At 50.1% G+C, this 21987-nt stretch overlaps 9 protein-coding genes across 9 annotated transcripts; 5 read left to right on the top strand and 4 right to left on the bottom strand.

Annotated features, from left to right (window-relative positions):
- Positions 1–860: 860 nt before the first annotated feature.
- Positions 861–2698, top strand: LAJ45_09984 (uncharacterized protein; the record flags this gene model as incomplete). The annotated part of the gene is made up of 6 exons (XM_046119515.1): positions 861–942; positions 1019–1544; positions 1610–1942; positions 1997–2153; positions 2216–2616; positions 2671–2698. The coding sequence occupies 6 exons, from the start codon at positions 861–863 to the stop codon at positions 2696–2698; spliced, it is 1527 nt and encodes a 508-aa protein (XP_045967366.1).
- Positions 2699–3339: 641 nt separating this feature from the next.
- On the top strand, positions 3340–5418 carry LAJ45_09983 (uncharacterized protein; the record flags this gene model as incomplete). The annotated part of the gene is made up of 9 exons (XM_046119514.1): positions 3340–3523; positions 3599–3685; positions 3773–4112; positions 4194–4323; positions 4390–4404; positions 4482–4506; positions 4575–4823; positions 4878–5045; positions 5213–5418. The coding sequence occupies 9 exons, from the start codon at positions 3340–3342 to the stop codon at positions 5416–5418; spliced, it is 1404 nt and encodes a 467-aa protein (XP_045967365.1).
- Positions 5419–6074: 656 nt separating this feature from the next.
- On the bottom strand, positions 6075–8575 carry LAJ45_09982 (uncharacterized protein; the record flags this gene model as incomplete). Its single annotated transcript, XM_046119513.1, has 5 exons — positions 6075–6663; positions 6730–6868; positions 6925–7370; positions 7442–8098; positions 8277–8575. 5 exons carry the CDS (start codon positions 8573–8575, stop codon positions 6075–6077), a joined length of 2130 nt encoding a protein of 709 aa, XP_045967364.1.
- A 1412-nt stretch (positions 8576–9987) lies between these two features.
- On the bottom strand, positions 9988–11660 carry LAJ45_09981 (uncharacterized protein; the record flags this gene model as incomplete). Its single annotated transcript, XM_046119512.1, has 4 exons — positions 9988–10219; positions 10280–10368; positions 10428–11062; positions 11144–11660. The coding sequence occupies 4 exons, from the start codon at positions 11658–11660 to the stop codon at positions 9988–9990; spliced, it is 1473 nt and encodes a 490-aa protein (XP_045967363.1).
- Positions 11661–12123: 463 nt separating this feature from the next.
- On the top strand, positions 12124–13452 carry LAJ45_09980 (uncharacterized protein; the record flags this gene model as incomplete). The annotated part of the gene is made up of 1 exon (XM_046119511.1): positions 12124–13452. The coding sequence occupies one exon, from the start codon at positions 12124–12126 to the stop codon at positions 13450–13452; it is 1329 nt and encodes a 442-aa protein (XP_045967362.1).
- Positions 13453–14173: 721 nt separating this feature from the next.
- Positions 14174–15234, bottom strand: LAJ45_09979 (uncharacterized protein; the record flags this gene model as incomplete). The annotated part of the gene is made up of 5 exons (XM_046119510.1): positions 14174–14225; positions 14311–14419; positions 14480–14594; positions 14743–14863; positions 14957–15234. 5 exons carry the CDS (start codon positions 15232–15234, stop codon positions 14174–14176), a joined length of 675 nt encoding a protein of 224 aa, XP_045967361.1.
- Positions 15235–15971: 737 nt separating this feature from the next.
- Positions 15972–16790, top strand: LAJ45_09978 (uncharacterized protein; the record flags this gene model as incomplete). Its single annotated transcript, XM_046119509.1, has 6 exons — positions 15972–16193; positions 16290–16307; positions 16369–16449; positions 16512–16560; positions 16647–16685; positions 16783–16790. 6 exons carry the CDS (start codon positions 15972–15974, stop codon positions 16788–16790), a joined length of 417 nt encoding a protein of 138 aa, XP_045967360.1.
- A 1205-nt stretch (positions 16791–17995) lies between these two features.
- On the top strand, positions 17996–19454 carry LAJ45_09977 (uncharacterized protein; the record flags this gene model as incomplete). The annotated part of the gene is made up of 5 exons (XM_046119508.1): positions 17996–18170; positions 18297–18397; positions 18539–18785; positions 18839–19329; positions 19404–19454. 5 exons carry the CDS (start codon positions 17996–17998, stop codon positions 19452–19454), a joined length of 1065 nt encoding a protein of 354 aa, XP_045967359.1.
- Positions 19455–19929: 475 nt separating this feature from the next.
- Positions 19930–21136, bottom strand: LAJ45_09976 (uncharacterized protein; the record flags this gene model as incomplete). Its single annotated transcript, XM_046119507.1, has 6 exons — positions 19930–20193; positions 20281–20343; positions 20403–20721; positions 20805–20858; positions 20921–20927; positions 21055–21136. The coding sequence occupies 6 exons, from the start codon at positions 21134–21136 to the stop codon at positions 19930–19932; spliced, it is 789 nt and encodes a 262-aa protein (XP_045967358.1).
- Between the last annotated feature and the right edge of the window lie 851 nt (positions 21137–21987).

The raw sequence follows: 21987 nt of genomic DNA, 5'->3' as shown, positions 1-21987 counted from the left end.
AGCGCCTGCACAAGTGCTTCCAATGTCGATGATGAGTCTGGAAAACATTCCATGGCGAGGCCACACCACCTTTCTTCTTTCCATTTTTACCTCAGTCCTTATTTCTCTATGTACATTACGTTTCATGACGATAATGCAGTATATTGGTTGGATGCTCATGTTTGCCCTACCTTGGGAAATATAAGTCCCTTGGGTAATTCTTACTACTCACATGAGTCACAAGAACGTCTATTATGTATGTACATGTAGGTATGCAGAGTACCTGGCTAACTAAACACATGTCTATAGTACGCTATTGTACCTATGCATCTTCAGAGTCATTCTACCGTAAGCCACTTAATGACCAGGTGTGTTGTAGGCAGCTGCAGCTGCAGCTGCAGCCTCCACAGCCACAACCAGAAATGTAGGTAGCAATTGCTGTACGGTGCTCTTTCAGGATCCGAACCTCATTACTGTTCTACTATCTACTCTTACCCCCCCCCCCCCCTCTCTCTCCTCCTTGTGCCCCGATTTTTCCCCTCTTCCATCTCATCCCCATCCACTTTACATACCCCTCCTCACTTCTGAATCTCCACCTCATTACTCTCTCTCAACGCCCCCCTTTCCCATCGTTTTTACTACTTACTCGCTTACCCCTCCTACGTGCCTTCCTTCCACTTCTTCCGTGCTATTCCGTGCAGATATAAGTGGTGTCGTTGTTTGGCCAGAGATCCAAGCAACGAGCCTCTGCCCCTTTAGTCATCACCACGGTTGCCTCCGCTAAAAAACGGAAGGCAGCAGAGCAGACTGAACCGGACTCCAGCCCGGTCTCAAAAAGATTAAATCTTATCGGCCCATCGACTCCCACTGCGTCTTATACAATGTCCAGCGACGATGAGCTTATGTCTGACCAGATGTCTGATGCGTATGGTGACGATGACGAGGATAGCTTAGGCGAGCTAGGTATGCGACGGATAATAGCTTTCGAGTTATAAGATCTCTGTGGCTCTCAGGGCTGACTTAATCTTTTGTTGCACAGATTATGAGGAAGATGGCGGTGAATACATTGACGAAGGAAAAGAGGAAAAACCAACGAAAAGGTCCTACGAGGTTGAATTTAAAGTATACTCTGACGATCAAATTCGGAAGAGCCAGCAAAACCAGGTCGAGGAGGTAGCAAGCATACTCGGACTACCTGGGGAACAGGTCGCAATTTTGTTACGCCACTTCAAATGGCAGAAGGACCGCCTTATTGAGAAATACATGGACAGTGGTGAGGAAGTACTTGAAGAAGCTGGTCTGGGTCCAAGTTATGATACACCACCAAAGCTAGAGACGGTCCAAGGCTTCGTGTGTGATATTTGTTGTGACGATGAAGTTGGGCTAGATACTTACGCGATGAGATGCAACCATCGGTATTGTGTGAACTGCTACCGGCAGTATCTAGAATCAAAAATAAAGGACGAAGGGGAGGCAACTCGTATACAGTGCCCATCCGAGGGTTGCTCCATGATAGTGGACTCAAAGACGGTAGACCTATTGGTTCCCGTAGAGATAGATAAAAGGTTCGTTTACTTCATGAAGCTTATCTCTACGCTTTCAGGTCGAACATTGGCTCACGGGGTTATAGATATAAGGAGCTATTGAATAGGACTTATGTAGACGATAAGCCCAACCTTCGTTGGTGCCCAGCGCCCAACTGCGAATACGCTGTGGACTGCGCAATACGACCAGTCCAGCTTCACACTATAGTTCCGTCTGTCAACTGTCGATGTGGCCACAATTTTTGCTTTGGGTGTGGATTTTCCGAACATCAGCCCTGTCCCTGCGCACTTGTCAAAAAGTGGTTGAAGAAGTGTGAGGATGATTCGGAGACTGCGAACTGGATTTCTGCAAATACTAAAGAGTGTCCCAAATGTGTCTCTACGATTGAGAAGAACGGGGGATGTAATCATATGACCTGGTGAGTTCATCGAACCTCAACGCCACTTCACAACTAACAAATCTCAAAATACAGTCGAAAATGCAAGCACGAATTTTGCTGGGTCTGTATGGGGCCCTGGGCAGAACACGGAACGAGCTGGTACAACTGCAATCGATTTGAGGAAAAGAGCGGCTCGGAAGCCCGTGACCAACAAGCAAAATCGCGTGCTTCGTTAGAGCGATATCTTCATGTAAGCTCTGATTAGTGCTTTGGTTTTAGTAGTCCAGTGTGGTATACTGACTCCATAATTAGTACTACAATCGCTATGCCAACCACGATCTTTCAGCGAAACTAGACAAGGATCTTTACATTAAGACGGAAAAGAAAATGACAACACTCCAGTCTTCTTCCGGAATGTCATGGATCGAAGTTCAATATCTTGAAGCAGCATCCAAAGTTCTACAACAGTGCCGACAAACCCTAAAATGGACCTATGCTTTTGCGTTTTACCTTGAAAGAAACAACCACACCTACATCTTCGAGGATAATCAGAAAGATTTGGAAATGGCCGTTGAACACCTAAGTGAGCTCTTCGAGAAGCCGACAGATCAACTTTCAACCGCCAAAAATGATATGCTTGACAAGACGGCATACGTCAAGAGTAGGCGCATGATCCTGCTTGACTACACCGCCAAAAGCTTGGCGGCGGAAGAGTAAATTCCCTTCCTGAGCTTTCAAGAGAGTAGTAAGACTAATTCGGCAATTAGGTGGAAATTCTCTGTTGATCTGAAATAGTAACATTTATTTTCTTCTCCGGATAGAGCTAGGAATGATGCCTTGAAACATCTCGCCTGTTTCTTCGTATTATATTCTGATTTTCTACTTCTGAATCGAACCACGATTTCATAAAGCGTGATAATAACATGTGGGAATCATCGGTTTCCTCACTTATTTCTCTTTTCTCTTCTCTTCTTTTTAGGGTCTGGATTCTCTTGTGTCGTTTTTTTGCATCTATTTTCTCTTTTTTCTTATCTCATTGGTCATTGGTATTCGGTGGTGTCTTGATTTCATTCTGCTAGCATGGATATGATTGATGAGGTACAATCAATATTTTTTTTTTTTGTGGCAAGCAGTTTGAAATTATAGTTATTTTATCTATTCCGCTAGGGTTTTACACAGAACTCATTTTTATCCGTATTCTGTATACTCGCCCGGTGTATGCGCCTTCCTGATTTAGTATTCAGTTGAAGATTCAAATGTTAAGCAGGTGTTGAGAAAAATATAAAGTGTGGCATTCTTTAAGTGAACTTTCGTTCTAGAAGGTGGCGGCTCTGCGGAACGATCCCTTGGCTAATACCCACGTGCAAAATATCCAGACAACGCGTCTAGCTTTCATGGCCTATCGTCAGCTCTGGAAAGTCAAAACTTACATACCAATGGCTTCTTCCATGTATACCAACCAAGGCGGACCAGCTATCAATGGGAGCCATGCGATGGTTGGTTTCAGCAGAACCTCCGAGCATACTCTCAGTAATCTCTCCCGTTGGAGTATTCAGAATAAGTCGCTACCCAGACCAGACACCATCAAGACCATCCATGTCTATGATTTTGATAACACACGTAAATAAGTCTTTCATTCTTTGTACATGGCACGGTGAAGCAAGCAGCTAATGTTCTTTAATACAATCCCCGCAGTGTTCATGAGCCCTCTCCCGAATACAAGAATATGGACCTCGCCCACACTTGGTCTTTTACAGCGGCAAGGGTGCTTCATGAGTGGAGGTTTGAGGCCCGGTTTCACAGAAAAAAAGAACATCTCTTCGGTCCGAAGATAAATTTCAAAGAATACTCGTTAATCCATTTTTTTAGGATGGTGGCACGACTCACGTTTCCTGGCTGCCACTGGTAAAGGTCTCTCGATTGAAGAGGATCTTGCATGGGAAGGCTGGTGGAACGAACCAATTGTCGACCTTGTAGAGCTTTCAAGAAAACAAAATGACGCTCTCACAATTTTACTTACCGGCCGTTCAGTCAGCGGCTTCTCAGATCTTATCCAACGAATGGTCGCAAGTAAAGGACTGGATTTCGACATAATTGCTCTCAAACCAGGAACTGGTCCAAATTTGGAACATATCAGAAGCACAATACTTTTCAAGTGTATGTTCTTAGAAGATGTTCTCAATACATACCACGGTGTCGAAGAGATTAGGTAAACCAAATTTCTAGACGGATCATATACCTCACCTGGCTAACACGAACGTTCCCTTTGAGGGGAAATTAACAATTTAAGAGTTTATGAAGATAGAGTAAAACACGTTAGATCTTTTGAGGAATTCTTCGCTCAATATATATTGACAAGCCCAAGGGGCCCTGGGGAGAAGCCGTTAGTAGCGGAAGTGATCCAAGTTGCTGAAATAGCTGTAACTGCTGCCCTCACCGTCCTCGAGAGATATTGATATTAATGAGAGTGGCCTTCTATCTTATAGAAAACGCTTGACCCTGTAGCCGAGCTTACCATTATGCAAAAAGTCATTGACGATCACAACACTATCTTGGAGCCAGGCGTTCCCCCCTACAGATCAAGAAGAATGTCTTTTATACAGGTGAGTCTAGTAGCCCGCCATCTTGATATGATTGCTAAAACAACCCACTTCTTTACCTTCGGCCTAAGGTTATCTCCTATCGCCGTCTACAACATCGAATCTACTAAAAAATCTACCTCTTGCCAACGAGCCGGGAATGAAATTTCTGGCCAATAATATCCTTATCACACCCAGGCCAGCAAATCAACAAATTCTTTCAAGAGTTGGAGGAATAGGTAATAAAGTCGATTTCGATGTTTTTGAGTGGGGATGTTGGGAAAATAAAGTATGGGCTGCGCGTGTAAGACCTTCTGATCGTGATATACCGATCTATACTGGTATGCGTCAGCCTATTCCTGTGTGGATATCCGATACTAAACTACATATGCCAGAGAGTTCAACACCAATCATCGTTTTGGCTTTACGCGGCTGGGATGCTAGGCCCGCTGATACCCAAAAGATTACAAACTGGCAGCCACTCCCCGAAAACCAGGTGCTAAGGATAAGCACAATCGTCGGAGAAAAATTGCTGCTTCGAATCGAGGAGAACACTCCAGAAGGCGAGTAGAAATCGCTCTTTTCCCAGTTGGAATTGGAACCTAGGGGCCCAGCAGCCACCGAGATAAGGGACACATCCACATAAAATTATAAATATATCCCAACTCTTTTTTTGCATGAAAACTTACATTTTAGGAGCCTAATTCGGGCGAAGATTTCAAATATAAAGCCGATAACTATAGATCATTCCACCATCAATCAAGGCGTGGGGTACCCAGCCGCCACATCGGTTCCAATCGTGGCGGAAGGGGTCATAGAGGTAAGGGGCAGGGTGGGCGGGGTGGTGGAGGAGGAGGCGGCAGGATTCACCATGGAGGTTTCTCGCGACCCTTTAATGCCCAAGACATGTCCTTTATGACTGAGCTCTACGAATAATGTCTCATAGATCATATTGCGAAGCGTGGATTCTGTTGGGAAGCACTGCTTTTTTCTTTTCCTCTCTTTTCTTTCTTTCTTTTTTTCCTTCTCCCCCCTCTTCTTACCTCTACCCTACCCTACATAGTAACTGGGGGGTTCTCTTCTTTTTTTCTCTCAAAATTTCCTTTTCACCGGTTGATTTCAACCTTTAAATATCTCACCCTGGGCGCGTAGATTCTCAAACTGAAAAATCCATGACAGATAGACAACAGTTGTCTTCTAAATAGAAAGGTTTGTGAAAAGCTCTACTTATCGAGAAGAAAGAGGGATAGTAATCTATCAACAGAAAATACACCAAAGCAATTGTTTTTTCAAATCCGCCTTTGTGCAAATAAAGCTCATCTTTAGAATTTAATGTAAAGAATGTGGCGATACATGGTGATACAGACCGATTTACACGCTGAAGGGATAATAAAACCAAAAAAAAAAAAAAAAAAAAAAACTCAAGTAGGGGATGGACAAGAAATATGTTAGTACAGTTTATCACGAAGCTAGAAGTTTAATGTAGTAAAAACGTTTATAACCAACTGAAACCAAAGGGAAAGAGGAAGAACAAAGAGAAAAAGAAAAAAAGAGAAGAGAAAAAAACATTGACCTGAAGTTCATCCATAAAATCAAATCAACTTCTCGCTCTCTCCGTTCAGCTCCATGAATCCTGCAACCTTCAGCAGTTGTGAATAGAAGGCCTCGGTGTTTTCCTTTGTGACGAGTTCCTCGGGTGTTAGCTTTGGGCTTGCCGTCCGATGCGGCATGCGGACCTCCACCATGAGCTGTCTACTAGGTGTATCTGGCATGACCTCTTCCTTCTTCTTCTTTCTCGGGGTGTCTGGCGGGGTTGCAGCGAATGCTGCGCTTTCGTTGGCCTTTTTGAAAAAGTATAAATCGGTTTGATATCTGATCCACTTTGCAAGATGTCGAATGTTACTGGCACCCTCGACGGCATACCATATCCGCGCTTTGGCAATTTCCTCATCATCCTCTTCGGGGGCGTCAGGGAGGGAGGAAGCATCGTCAAGTGGGTTCGCGGGCTCATCGGATGGTAAAGTACCAGACGGGTGGGGAAGCGTAGGGTTTTTCTGGACAACAATCCATTGACCCCAATCTTCTTCACGCTTGTCACGCTGGGTAAATAGCCAATAGGTATTACCCTTGATATCGATTCCCAGAGGGGTGTTTCTAGCTGACGTTTTTCGGGAAGAGAACCTACGATGGGCCAGAAAAAGTTAGGTTTTTGTTCGTTTTCTCCACAAGGGGCCTGGTAAGGTTTACCATTCTTTCTCCTCAACACGAGCTACGAGCTTCTTGTGTGCATTGAAAGCACTTGCGTAGCGGTCATCCCAGTCTGTCCGATCACCAGGCTTAAGAAGCAGCCGCTCCTTCTGCAATTCGCCCCTTGTCTGTTCCCAATCTGCACTCAAAGTTAGTCATATATTCCGGCACCCCCGCCACCATATACAAACATACCAGACTTTAATCTTTTTGTTTGGGCAATTGACGACTTGTGCCTTTCCCTTTCCTTTTCTCCATCGTCTTCAATCATTGCTCTAATAACACTAGACTGTAATGCTAGGTGCATTACTAGCATAATCACATTTAATTTACCATCCTCCTCGGCGCAATCAATTTTCAAGTCCTCAGCCTCATATACCGTCTCCAGTAAGTTCTTCAAGATATTCCAGACATCCGGCGAGTCAGCGGTGACCTTCTTTATATTGTCGATAGCCTCATAGACCATATCTCCGTTCATTAATTGGTTTGCATCGGCTTGAACTATAGCAAGCAAGTTGGTAATGAGGTTACGGTATGTGAGATCCGTCCACTCTGAGTTGGGATCATTGATGGTACGAAAGTATTTTGGGGGGAGCTTATACATCAACTTCTCGAAACGAAGAAGGAATTCGCGAACGCGGCTGCAATGATGTGGATTAGCTTGATTCATCTACTGGGCTGCTATGACGAAATCCGGGAGAGTAAAGCTCACAGTCTTTTCTCAATTACTTCCAGGGGGTATGAAATTCCAATAAACTCGAACTCGGGATCCGAGACATATTTAGGTTGTTTCACAAAAGGCTTGATCACCACAGGAGCTGCTGATGCCAACATTTTTGGCTTGTCATCTTTTTTCTTCTCCGACGCTGATTTTGAGGGTTTGAGGATTGGGTTGCTGGTCACCTTATCCTTTCCCTTCTCCGTTGCAGACTTACCCACCTTTTCCTTTTTCTCTGCCGGTTTCTTTTTTTCCGTATCCTTCTTTTCCTTCTTTTCCTTCTTCTCCTTCTCGGCGCCGCCATCCGCAACTTCTTTATCCTTGTCCTTGCCCGGCGCCTTCGCCTTCTCTTTTCTCGCAGCATCTCGCTTCTCCTTTGCGAGCCTAGCCGCCTCCACAGCATTCGGGTCCTGCAGTAATTGTGCGACCGACAGTCCTTGCTCCTTCGCAAAAGAGGTTAAGAAGCCCGTTGGGGGAAGGCCATACTGCTTCCGATGCGGCGCACAGTTACAAATCTTGCGACAAATTGGGCAGAGCCAGACATATGGCTCTGTGTGAACATGGCCGAGTAATTTATTAAAGTCCTTTGGGCGACCTGCCGCAAGAATCGCTGTGGTATCCTCATCGTATCGCCGTTTCAAACAATCTTGACTATATACGGGGGGGGGGGAGCAGTATATATCAGTACAGATCACTACTGGATTATCCCTAGATTACTGGAGGAAAGGATGAACGGCATGCTGAGCGGGGAGAGGGAGGGGAGAGAGGAAGGGGGGGGGGGGGGGGCGCCGGTTGAGTATCTCCGTTATGATAGTTGGATGGCACATACCAAAACAGCTTCCCACATCTATCAGTTTTCTTTCCCCGAGTGGTTAGATATGTACACTCCAGGAACACATCCCTACTCTGGTGACACTGGTGGCAATGTTTACTGCTCGGGGTGCCAGGCACAGCCTCGCGCTTCTTTTTCTTTGAGGCCTCGCCATTGAGCTCTGATTTACGTTTTTTTGAGGGTTTTTCTTGGGGCGTTGTCGCTGCCAACTCCAAATCCATATCCATCATGTTCGCGCTTCCCAGTTCTGTCAAGGGTTGTTGAGGCGGCGGAGACATCAGGGTAGTTGCAGCCATTGCTGAGTGATATGCTGTGTCTGGATATCTATCCAGATTATAGGTGGGTTTGAGAAGTTGTGCGGTGGGATATGGTGGGGGGGGGGGGGATAGGCGGTGGGTTGTGTGGGGATTGGAAAGAGAAAATTGATTGAGAATAGTAGAGTAGTTTATATTTCTATTATTGGTAGAGCGCGTTGTTGTTGTTTTTGCTGGATCGTTAATCGGGGGGTGGTGGTGGGTATGGTAGGTAGGTAAGGAGGCTTTAGTTTTTAGTTTTAGTTTCGGCAGTGGTGGTGGTGGTGGTGAAGGGTTGTGAAAATATATTTCCAGGAGGAAAGGACAGCAGGGTGGTTGGTAAGTAGTAGATGTAGATGAGATATAGATGTAGATGTAGATGTAGATGTAGATGTAGATAGATAGGTAAATATATATGTATAAGTAATAGGTATAGGTATGCTGTATGTATGTAGTGCGTGATGGGGAGACGCGTAGAGAAAAGAAAGAAAAAAAGAGTCTCCCCCAAAGTGAGTCGTGTTATAATTTATCTTGAATTGTAGGTAGAGTAATGTAGTGGGAAAGTGGAAAGTAGGTAGGGTGAGTGTGTGAGTGTGTAACGACAGTAACGGGTTAACCTTAAGTACTGGAGTTATTCCTGGCTGCCAAGAGGCCAGCTTCTGCTGCGTGACATGGATCTGGGATCTGGTGGGCGAGGCGTGTGTGGTGGTGGTGGGTGTGGGCGTGTGGGTGGGCGAGTGGGATGGCGGTATGGGGTGTAATTCATGTGGGCGAGTGAGTGACTGAATTTGATCATCGGCATGGCCTCCTTTAATAGGACACTGAAAATGGGGGGTTGCGTTAGACACATGGATATTCTTCTACACTACATGATACGTACGGCATGTGTGTGGGCGCAAAACAGAAGAAGTTTACGTATGGATATATAGATCTTACAGATGCACCTCTGGAGAAATTAGTTGGAGCCACAAAAAACGTGGGTGCAGCTACTACTATATAAATTTGCAATTGATATGTCGGTAGGTAGGTAGCTCAATTGCTCAGATGCTTCGTTGCCGGGAGAAAGTACCCACGGCTAGGTATGATATAGATTTATTTAGGCAGCGACAATATTTGCGTGTGCGTGTGTGTGTGTGTGGTCTGGAAAATCATAACGCTGTGATCATTGCTACACTACTAGATTACATATCTATCTTTCTACAACTGTTTTCGTCTACTAATAATACAGCCCCCCCCCCTTCCTCCCCCTCCCCCTCTATGTCCCCTCCCCCTCTATGTCCCCCTTCCCCCACCACTCCACCATACCCCATCCCCACTATATATACAACCCTCCACTCCCACCCCCACCGCCACCACGCACACACCCCATCACCCCCCATCACTCGCCACCCCAACCCTAACCCACCCTCCCACCCTCAACTGAAGAGCACAACCTTCCCACTCCCGGTGCCGCCCGCGACCCAGTCCATGGTGGGGTGGAACTGGGCGACGGCGGGCACGGCGGTGATGCTCTCGTGGCTGAGCTGTGCGAGCTGCTCGCCAGACTCGCTGTAGATGTCGAGGTAGCGGTTCATGTTTGCGATGACGAACTTGTGCTGGCCGCCCGGCGGCGTTTGCTGCCATTGGGCGCGCAGGATGGTGACCCATCTGTGGGGTGTGGGTTAATGTGTGGTGGTAGTGTTTTTTTTGGGGGGGGGGGGGGCTTACCGCCCAGTCTGGTTGTTGTGCCGTATCACATGCGCCGGCTCAATCTCCTTCACCTCCGTCTCCACCTCCTTCCCTTCCCCTTCCCCTTCCTCTCCGGCGACGGTGGCGCGGCCCACGTGTGCGCATCAGGGAACTTGTACAGCTTCACCGTATCATCATACGACGTCGTCGCCAGCGTGCCATTACCATTCCACAGCGCACAGCTCACACTGAGCCGGCTCGTATGGCTGGCCAGCAGCGCCGGCGCGCGGTCCTCCCCCTCCCCCACCATCCGCCGCAGATCCCACACCTTGACGGTGCGGTCCAGCGAGCCCGTGGCGCACAGGTGCGGCGCGCCAGGGTGCAGGCTGAAACCACCGATCTTCTTGTCGCTGAGCGTCCACAGCTGTGCCTGTGCGGCGGGCGCGCGCGTGTCGACGCGGCCGAGGCGGCCGAGGAGCGTGGTGAAGTAGAGGGTGTGTGGGGCGACGACGTCGATTGCGGAGAGGGCGTCGTCGGGGTCGCCGGCGTAGGCTTCGGTGGCGAGGCCGGTGGTGAGGTTGAAGGAGCGGATGGTGCCGTCGTAGGAGGCGGTGTAGAGGGCTGTGGGCGTGCTGGAGGGGATGGTGAAGGCGGAGATGGTGCGGGCGTGGAGTTTGTAGGTTGAGATGTCGGGCGTGGGGGACGGGGAGGTGGCGTCGAAGATGCCGAGGTTGCCGGTCTTGTCGGTGGCGAAGATGAGCTGTTTTGTGGTTGTGGGGTGGAAGGCGAGGGCGTAGATGCGCTCGGGGGTGATCTTGATGTCTGTCGCCGCCGCCTTAGCTGTTAGTCAACTCCGCTCCAATCCAATCCAATTGAATCACCGGCAGAGCATAGGGAGCACACCATTAACCTCAAACCGATCATACAGCTTCAGCGCACTCATCTTCTCCCTCATGCTCCTCAACCCCTTATCCTTCGTCCCCTTCACATCCTCCTCCGTAAACGTCCTCCCCCTCCCCTTCACCCCGCCATCATCCAGCAGTCCCTTCTTCAGCTCAAAGCTCAGGTCCCCGGGCACCCTCATCCTCTTCGCCGCGCTCTCCATCAGACTAGCGCTTATCGCCGCATCGTCGTCCCGCGCTTTCCGCTTCGCGGCCTCCGAGTCCGCGGGCAGGCCGGCGAGGCGGCTGGATGTGCGCCGCGGGAGCGTGGACTCGGCGGCGGGCTTGCGCGGGGCGCGCTTTCGCGTGGAGGTGGAGGAGGAGGAGGCTTTGGCGGCGGGGGAGGCGGAGGGACGGCTGGCGCTGACGCTGGCGGCGTCGAGAGAGAGCTGCTGCAGGAGGGCTTTGTTCTTGAGGATGTTTTGCTGCCGGAGGAGCTCGTAGGCGGTTTCTTCGTTTTCGTCGGGGTCGGGTTTCATTGTGTACTGTGTGTGTGTGTGTGTGTGTGTTATTAGGGCATTATTATTTAATTATACGTTTTTGGTGGTGGTGGTGGTGGATATGGGGGTGTGGTGGAAATGTTCGTTCTGCCAGATTCCCGGGGCGACGCGATCCCCTGCGTGGTGTTGAGTGCTCGAGTGCGCTGTGTGTGTGACGCGTGACAGGCAGAATCTGCTCTCACCGTCTGGAGCAGCCACTGAAGTCCCGTACACGCGATATATCCAGAGCACATGAAGAAATCACACTGCCCTGCCGGACAGCGAGTGCAGGAATGATCGGCAGAAAGACTCGCTGCACGGCCACAGCTGCTGCTGCACCAGCCACACGCACCCCACCACCAGAGTGCCACTGCGCTAGCGTGACGCTGGAAAAAATATCAAGACTCACCACCACAGCTCTTCTGCAGAACACTCAATTCACACCACACAGCAGTAGCCCACAATGAGTTCATGCCTCCTTAAGCAGCGGCCCCTCCTGCTCACCGCCCGCAGGCCCCTCCACCTCACCGCCCTCCCACTGCCATTGCCATTGCCACCCAGAACCACCCGCCCCGTCACACACCTCACCGGCTCAACCCCCTCCACCCCCGACGACGACATCCCCATCGACCTCTCGCACCGCCCTCCTCCCCCCACCCCCGACGACCCATGGGCCTTCCTCCAAGGCGCCCCCAAGCGGCCGCACGAGGTCCCCTACATCATCCCCACCTACCGCCACCCCTCCTCCGCCTCCGCCCTCTCCCGCACCACCAACCCCTTCATCATCAACCCCTTCACCGCCCCCCGCTCCCCCACCTCCACCTCCACCTCCACCTCCACCTCCACCTCCTCCCTACTCAACGGCAAAAAACCACTCATCGACCCCGTAACCCTCTGCGAGCGCGAGCGCCTCGTCTTCAAAGAAATCTTCGAGCAGATCCTATCCACCAAGACCGTCTTCGCCCCACAGCCCAACGGCGCGCCCTTCCCCAGCCCGTCGCTCAACGCCCTCTTCGAGTCCGCCGTGGGCCCGCAGCAGCACCGCCACGAGATCTCGTTCGGCCCGCGCGACGGCATCGACCGCGACAGCACCATCGCGCGCCTGGCGCTCGCCAGCAACTTTGAGGAGTTCAGCCCCGCGGTGCGCGCGGCGGCGGCGAAGGCCGCCGGCGTGGTCGGCAGCGTGTGGACGTCGAGGGAGATGGAGGAGATTAAGGAGCAGCTGGGCGATAAGATATTGGAGATGAACCGGTGCGAGACGGACCTGGAGCTGGGGAGCTGGATGGAGGCGCATGTGTTCTCTATGGTCAATGGCAGCAGCGGGGAGGCTGCTGAGAAGCGGACATTCCCGCCTGGAACATACTCGTACCTTCTTGCTGAAGGTATGCGGATACTCCGCAGCACGTTCAACGACCTGCAGGGGGTGTTCTCGATCTTCAACAAGATCAAGACGCTGGGCGCCGAGTCGTATGTGGTGGGGTGCAGCGTGGACGTGTACAACCAGGTGATTGCGGCCAAGTGGGAGGGGACACGGGATCTGTACAAGGTGAAGGATCTGGTGGATGAGATGGACACGAACGGGATCCAGGGGAACTCGAAGACGCTGCAGACGATCAGGGAGATCATGCAGGATGTGGCCACGGTGGATAGTTATAGCATGTGGACGCATGAGCTGTTTAGTGAGGGGAATGATATGGTTCTGGATGGGCTGCAGGGACGGGTGGAGGTGTGGGAGAAGCCGAGGCAGGTGTGGGGGAATATTGAGGAGGCGTTGAAGGGGATAGGGGCGTAGGTGGGTCAATGGGGGGGTTGTGTATATAGCTATGTAGATGTGCGTGTATAGTAGGTAGGATATTTGGTGGAGCTTGTGCGGAGGGAACAAAAATGGGATGGAGTTCTTTTGCTGGTTTTTTTCATTCTTTTTTTTATTTTCTGGTTTTTTTCTTTTTCTTTTCTGTTGCATATTTGCATAGTTTGTATCGGGTGGTGGTGGTTGTTCGTGGTGGCTTCAATTGCATCCCGGTGCTTCAAGTACATAGGTGTTGTAGGGATGCAGAAAGGAAAAGAAAAAGGTCTATAAAACTTGTATACTAAGTACTCGCCCCTCTCTTTATTATTATCCATCTCCATTCGTTTTCAGAAGCCATTGAAATGCACTGCTTTCCGATTGGCTAGGTTGGGGCTGTATGTAGGCTGGGTTGATTGAAAAACTGTATCTACAAACTGATTAAGAACAAGGAACAAGAACAGAATAAACCAAAAAAAAAAAAAGGCCCAAAAAAAAAAAGACATGTTGATATATGTACCGCTCTTTTTTTGTTCAGTTGCAAATGTAAAGCAGGGATGGGATGGGATGGGATGGCAGAACGAGTGATAGTGAGTGTGTGAGAGAGAGCTGGTTAATTTATTTATCCACATAGAAAGAGAGAGAGATAGAGAGAGAAACGGAGGGGGTTCAAAAGATAGCCCCCCTCCCCCACCACCCCCCAGAACAAAAATCGTCTGTGTGCAGTTTATCTGTATGGGGAGTCTGCTCTGATAGCTGCGGCAAGCTCGGGTTCCCATCTAGATAGATAATGGTTGTTAGTATTTCTAGTTTTGGACGGATGGTTGACTGATGGGAGAGGGACAGAGGGAGGGTCAATCATACTTGTCACCGTTCGCCAACAGCTTCTCCTTGTTGTACAGCAGCTCCTCCCTGGTCTCGGTGGCGTACTCGGCGTTGGGGGACTCGACGATGGCGTCGACGGGGCAAGATTCTGAAAATATCACATTACTATCATTTCCCTACCCTAATTCACAGGGACACAGGGGCATACCCTGGCAGAAACCGCAGTAGATGCACTTGGTCATGTCGATATCATAACGGGTTGTCCTCCTGCTGCCATCCTCACGCTCTTCGGCCTCGATGGTGATGGCCAGAGCTGGGCAGACCTGATATTGTTTATATATGTGTTAGCCCACTGCTACTATTTCCGCAACATAGTTCTTTCAGGGTGGCAAGAGAAGGGTAAATGATATATCTGCCAGATCCGGCGAGCACATATATGCGTGTCTCATATCCTGAATTGGGCCCACTTACAGCTTCGCACAACTTGCACGCAATGCAGCGCTCCTCACCAGAGGGGTACCGTCTCAGCGCATGCTCACCACGGAACCTGGGCGAGATGGGACCCTTCTCGAAGGGGTACATGATAGTGTACCTGTAACATCCCCCCCATCCATCCCATTAACACTGCCATCCTACACACTGCACACTGCACACTATACAAGGAGAGGAGGGGCAGGCAGCTTACGGAGCCCTAAAGAACTGTTCCAGCACCACATACATTCCCCTCACCATCTCCGACATGAGGAAGAATTTCGCCGCCTTATCCATCGAACTCTCGCCCTCCTCCCAGGTCTGCGCCCGCCCGATACGGTAGCCCGGGATGGGCGTCCGGGCCGTCGCATAGTTCCTGACAGCGGCAGCAGCAGCGAAGTGGGTGGCGGCCGCGGGAGCGACGGTGCGCTGGATGAGGGGGCGGGTGGGGCGTGTGGCCGCGGCGAGAGCGAGTGTTCTGATGGAGGCCATTGTTGTGTTGTGTGCGGTTATGTATATATGTGTGTGTGTGTGTTTTGTGTTTTTGGTGGTTGGTGGTGGTGGGGTAAATTGTTTCCGTGGGAACCGTAGAAAAGTGAAGGTTCTGGTGCTCGAGAGCAATTGGCGCTGTGGCGTGGATGGACACCCGGGGGGGGGAGGTGGAGGGTATTTGTAAGGGGGGCCGAGAGTGGAGATTGGGGGGAGGTGCGGGCAGATGCGGTGCGAGGCGGCGGTGGACCGCTGCTGCTGCTGCTTGCTTGCTTATACGGGAGGGCCCTGATTGGTTGGAAGCGACATCGGGATATCTTGGGGGACAACGGGTTTTTTTCTACGGAAAATTAGACGAGTGATATTTCATCAGAATCGATAATTATAAATCATTTTTCTGCCTGTGAGAATTTTTATTTCTATTTTTCTTACAAGTGGATCATAGATAGAATCCTATTCTAGATATGGGACGAGGGGGGGAATCTTTCTTTCGGTCGGGGCTAGAGTAAAAAGCTGGACCTCCGGGGCTTTACATCGGGAGCCGAGACTCGAGAAACGCTGCATCGCGAAAATAATCGTCACTAGCAACAACCCAGCCAGCCAGCCGACCGACACTACCATCATCCTCCGCTTCCCATCTCTTCCCTTCCCCTCCAAACCAAACAACTTAACCACCACCCCCACCACCACCAACCCCACACCACACTCAACAACCTCCCCACACCACAACCACAACCACAATGTTCAGAACGGCTGCCATTCGCGCATCGCGCTCATTTTCCACCGCTGCCCTCGGTGCCAGGGTTTCTGCTCCGATCGCTGTTGTTGCCCGACCAACATGTGTGCGTGCGGTGCTCCCGGCAATGCCCTTCGCCGCCATCAGGTCCTACTCGGCGCCGGCTAAGTTGTCCAAGGACGAGGTTGAGGGGAGGATAATTGAACTGCTCAAGGGGTTCGATAAGGTTCGTTTATTACTCTGGAGATTGCCTGGGCCTGGAGGGGTTTGGTTTTTGTGTAGAATGGGGTCACTGATTGTTGGCTATTATATTATATTATAGGTCACCACGGACACTAAGGTAAATTTTTAGATGATTGCACATACGTCAGTGATGAGTTTGCCAATTGATCGTGATATAGGTCACTGGTACTTCTCACTTTACGAACGACCTTGGCCTGGATAGTCTCGATACTGTCGAGGTCGTCATGGCCATTGAGGAGGTTTGTGACCCATCGGCCATGATCTCACTGCGGAGAATTGCCAGAACTAACAACCTTTATAGGAATTCAGCATTGAGATCCCCGACAAGGAGGCCGATGCTATCCAGGGTGGTATGTGAACCGCTATGTTCACCCTCACACCCCCCAGCGTCCGCAAACTAACTTATCTCTCTTTTTTTTTTTAAAAAAAAAAACAGTCGAGCACGCCGTCAACTACATCGTGTCTCAGCCCGATGGTCAGTAGTAATCCAGCCGTTTCCCCCCGTCCGTGCGTACAACGGCTTTTTTTTTTCCCCTGTGGGTTGTTGCTGACAGCGCCTATCAATAATCTAGCTAACTAAATCATTGATCGTCCGTTCTTCCTTTAATGGGTGAGACCAGCTCGGTTGGTTGACTCTCTTGTATTCCACACCCCTCCATATTGTACATGTCCGGCAGATAGTCGTTGTTAGTTAGGCGATGACAACTTTGCCATGTTGTTGAGATTGCTTAGAAGATGGGAAATGGGAAAAAAAAGCCTTCAAAAAATATTATGTCACTCAAAATAGTCGCGGGGTTCCTCGTTTAGGTCGTAATCGTCATGGGAAGTTATTTAATAATTTTTTAGGATGCGAGTAGAGGGCCCGGTTTCTTCGCCGAGGAGAGATCAGGAGGCGAATTTCCGAGATTTGGCGGTGAGGGTTTGTAAGGTGAGGTTGTGAGCTTTGAATGTCCGTGAGTATTTGGGGTGAGCGAAAGTAACGTGCGTCACCGTATCATTGGCCGCGTAAAGATGATTGGGGGTAGAGGATCACCAGTATCTATTCGTGGGGCGTAGTGTGAGCGCAATGCCATGAATGGAGCTTTGACGAATCTAGTTATTTCAGCCAACAAACCACAGTAGAATGCCATCATTATACATGGCGCACATATAGAAATCACAGCAGTAGTTGCAGTAGAGCGTAGTGAATTGAATACGGCCGAATAACCACTGTAGCAGGCACTGGTCCATTCAGCATCACCATCCCGCAAGGTGCTGCAGCCGAGTGTCCCCTTTTTCAAGCTTTCCTATGGGCTACGGATTACAGGCCCATTCCTAGTGCCTTTACTTCAGACATGAGAATCTGATAATCGTTCCCTTACCCTTATAATTTCAGTGCGAGATTTCAAAATTATATCTCCGCCGAGTAGCAGAGCACAGCCCTCCCTCCCCCGTCCGTCCATTCATTCATCGATCTAGGTATATAGATTCTGGCCCATATCCATATATCCATACCCCCGTAGCCCACCCACTCACCCCCCGTTCCCCGTTCCCCGTTCCTTCCTTCCCTATTCCACGCGTCCACTTCCATCTTGCTACCAACGCCTTCCCCATAGCTCTTTCAACCCACCTACAATATATCTAGGCAACTTGCTTAGCACTCACCGGTCGCTTGCTTACCCTTCCTCGTCGCGTTGCACCAAAGAGCAACCTACATACAACCTCTCCCACATCCAACATCTCAAAGACAACCTCTACGACGAATACGAGACCCCACCGCCTACCCACCACCACCACCCCCCCACTATGGCTTCGACTGCAGGACTGACACGACGGAGAGGAGGCGGTGGAGGCGGCGGCAGCGGTTCGGGCGGGAATGACGAGGAGGGCCGCAGCGGATCACCAAGCACAAGCACAAGACCCAGCGAAGCGAGAACTGGCGGGGAAACATCGTACACTACGGAGAATGGACACAAGATTGGTGAGCGGAATTGAAATCGCCGTTTTTGTGTGTTTGTGTGTGAATATATGGCGGAGGGCGGGCTTTGGGCGACAAGCAAGACAGAAGGCTAATGCAGGGAGAATGAATCGGGGGGTGGATTTGCAGCGTTCGACCCGAGAGATATCAGCGAGAATCAGGAGAGGAATAAGCAGCCAAAGTTGACCTTGATGGAGGAGATCCTGCTGCTGGGACTGAAGGACAAGCAGGTGTGACCATTCTTTCGCCCCCCCACCCCCTTCTACCCCATCCCCTATATACAGTTCTGTTCAAAAGTAGAGAATGGTGTATTTGTTTGTACTTGGCCTTTGAGGTATCTGCAGTTCTGACCGCTGAAGCCGCGCAAATAGGGATACTTGTCATTCTGGAACGACAATATCTCGTATGCCCTCCGAGGCTGTATAGTCCTCGAGCTTGCCTTCCGCGGACGCATCTCTATGCAGAAGGACTCCTCCCGCCGGCGTTTCCCACTGGCAGACCGCATCATTGAGGTGATCGACGACACGCAAACCGGCGAGGTACTGCTCGACGAAGCTCTCAAGATGATGAAGGCATCTGAGAAGATGAGCGTAAGCTCCTGGATCGACCTCATGAGCGGTAAGACCGCAAGCCGCACCTGCCCTGTTTCATTACTGACTCTACTATTACAGGTGAAACATGGAACCTCATGAAGATCGGCTACCAGCTTAAGCAGGTGCGCGAGCGGCTCGCAAAGGGCCTGGTGGACAAGGGGATCCTCCGCACCGAAAAGCGCAACTTTTTGCTTTTCGACATGGCCACTCACCCAGTCGCCGACGGGGGCGCCAAGGACGAGATCCGCCGGAGAGTCAGAAATGTATTGACATCCCGCACGGTCGTGCTACCGGGAAACCCCTTCCTGCCCGAAGAGATGGAGTTCCGCTTCCTGCGCACCGTGGCAATGGTCTGTGCGGCGTATGCTGCGAATGTACTGGAGAATGCGCTGGCGACACTTGGACATGAAGCCAGGGAACGAGCGTTCGCGCATGTAGATGAGCTGTTGGCCGAGTACAGCCAGTGGCCATTTGGGAAGAGGAATACGGCCGGGGGAGTTGGGCAGAACTTGGGGCAGGCTACGAGTGAGGAGGTGAATAATAATAAGGACAGGGAGCTCCAGTTGGAGGTAGGCCATTTTTCCGACACTGCAATCATTACCCTTTGAATATCAACTAATTATTATTTCTTTACCATTTACAGGTAGTATCAGCTGTTTTGAGCGTCTTTACCAGGCTAGACTCGCTCCTGTAGAGGCCGACACTAGTGATTGCTTTTATTTCTTTTTTTTGCGCATATCTTCTCCAAGTGTAATTGATTTTGTTACTTGCTATTATCTTCTATTATTCCTCCCTTTTTTGAGCCCTGATGAAAAGAGAAAAAGCGAGACATTTAGTTCTGGGATTCTGGCATGCTGTTTGAAAACATAAAATGAATGGGTGTTTTGTCTTTTTGTGTGCGTGTGTGTATGTGTGCTTTGAGTCTCTGTCTGGTTATGTTCTCAGATCCTTCTTTTTGGCGATTGCTCTCCGCCCAATCCAGTCGCGGAGGAGTACTGGTGTTCTCTTCACGGAAAGAAAAAAAAAAGCATAATGAATTCATTGAATAACTGCCAAAGAGGAGACACGGTCTTTGTTCTCAAGCCAAAGCACAATCTATCTAATCTTAGCTCCCATATTTATGTTGTACTCCACATCAATATCTATACTCTACCCTACCCAGAGCCACCTCAAGAGCCACTACTAGCCCTCTGCCTCTGCGGCGTCGTAGTCCTCTCACTCCTCCCGAAGATCGGCGTCGCAGCTCTACTGCGTGTTGCCTCCCGCTCGGCCACATAGCGCTTGTCGGTAACGACGCCCTCAAAGTACTGCTCGACCTGGATGTTGTACGAGTAGTCCAGCGGGATGAAGCCCTGGCGGTTGCGCTTATCCGTTGTTGCGCCCCGGTCCACGAGCGTGCTGATGGTCTTGTGGTGCCCGTAGGCGAAGGCGAACTTTTGGGTTCTCTCTGTTCAGCTGCAGTAACAAAGGGCCCGGGCTGCGAGTAAGTAGTAGGAGGAGGAGGAGGAAGAGGGGCGTACATGTAGTGCGGTATTGCCCAGCGCATCGGTCATGTCGATATCTGCGCCCAAGTCTATCAATGTCTTCCGTACCCAATTAGCTCCCCTCCCCTCCCTCTCCCTCTCCTCGTAATAAAACTCACATTGACAACCTCGTCCCACCCCTTCTGTGCCGCATGCATCATCGCCGTCAGCCCCGCCTTGTTCCGCCAGTCAATGCAGCGCTCAAAGGCGCCCGCCAGAAATATAACCACGGTCTCGTGGCCGCCGGCCGCCGCGAGCATCAGCGGCGTGTCGCTGACCGCATTCTTTGAGATGCCGGCGTCCTCGTGGTGGGACTCGGTGACGAGGTGCTGGACGATGGTGAGATGGCCCTTTTCGGCGGCGAGGTGCAGCGAGGTGTTTCCGGCGTGGTCGGGGTTGTAGAGTGCGTTGGGGTGGTTCTTGAGGATGCGTTTGGTTCTGGTGGGGTTTTAGTGGTTGCGGCTAGTGGAGGGGGTTTTTTTTTTGGGGGGGGGTGTTTTGTGGGGTAGGGGAACACTGACAGGAGGAGGTCACCGGAGAGGATGGCGTGGCGGAGGCGGATAGAGACTTCGATCCTGTTATTGTTGGGTTAGTCTGGTACGAAGCAAAGCTTTTAGGTATGTAGGTAGATATTTACATTATTTCTTGGATATCGTTATCATGGTATAGTTACATGTACGTGTAGTGAGTGGCACAGGGGAGCTCAGCTTGTAAGCTGGAAGAGGGGCTTGCGTGACTCGAGGTTGGGCCTATCGAGGACAGGTCAATGACCGTTGTGCCGTGCAGATGCCAAGAATGCTTCTATTTGAGCCGCAAGATTGAGGCATTTAGATACAAATACGTAGCCTTTCATAGGTTTGTATTCTGAAGGGGTTAAGTTATGGCGATGGGAATTGTTTATTTGAGGTATGGATGTTGGTGGTAGAGTATTGGAGCTCCCGTCACCAGGGAATGCAGCGGTGTGAGATATAGGTAGAGCTGTGCCTGAGACCTCGTGACTGGTTCAAGTTTGATAAGCCTCTAGAGTATAGATCTGACCAACTAATTATACTTGAGCAAAACTTTACTGGATGCTCTAAGATGTTGATCTAGATTACGGGTGGTTGCTGAAGAGGGTAGTTTAGAACTTGTAATATCTGGGTTGTGCAATCATTGATGCGTTTCAACTATTACAATATTAACTTCTCGCCCAGTTGCAGAAAGCACAAGCTCGCCCCCCCTTACTTATTGTAGATCCTTAAAGAGCACGTAGGACATAGAGAATATGTAGTTGGCCTTCGAATTAAGTCCTTTACTTAACAGTGTTCGGTATCATGTGCCATTCTGGTGTAGTGACACGTCAGGAGGAAACCTCGACTCTGCAAGCTTCCATCATGGTGCTGCGAATCGACATTCCCTTCCTTCTTGTTCAACATGATCAAGTGTTCATCTGACAGTTCCAGCTCTGGGTAGGTGCTTGAAGAGGTCACATACCTCAAGACCACCTTGATAAGCGCAAAGATAGAGAAACACTAAATCTGTCGGCAAGTAGCATAGATCTATTGTGTTCCCTAAAAAAAAAAAAGTGTTGATAAAGAGTCGAACCAATGCCTCTTTCGTGACCCGGGCGACCGGAACCATCCGAGACATGAGGTCTGTTCCAGCCAATGACATAGCGGTAATGATTGATCCGGGTGTAAATATGCACAGGGCTAGGGTTACTCC

This window comes from Morchella importuna (assembly GCF_003444635.1).
Source record: "Morchella importuna strain M04M26 chromosome Unknown Morimp01GS040, whole genome shotgun sequence".
In the NCBI taxonomy this organism is placed as follows: Eukaryota; Fungi; Ascomycota; class Pezizomycetes; order Pezizales; family Morchellaceae; genus Morchella; species Morchella importuna.
The sequence above is the reverse complement of the archived record's forward strand: the minus strand, read 5'-3'. Positions and strand labels throughout refer to the sequence as shown.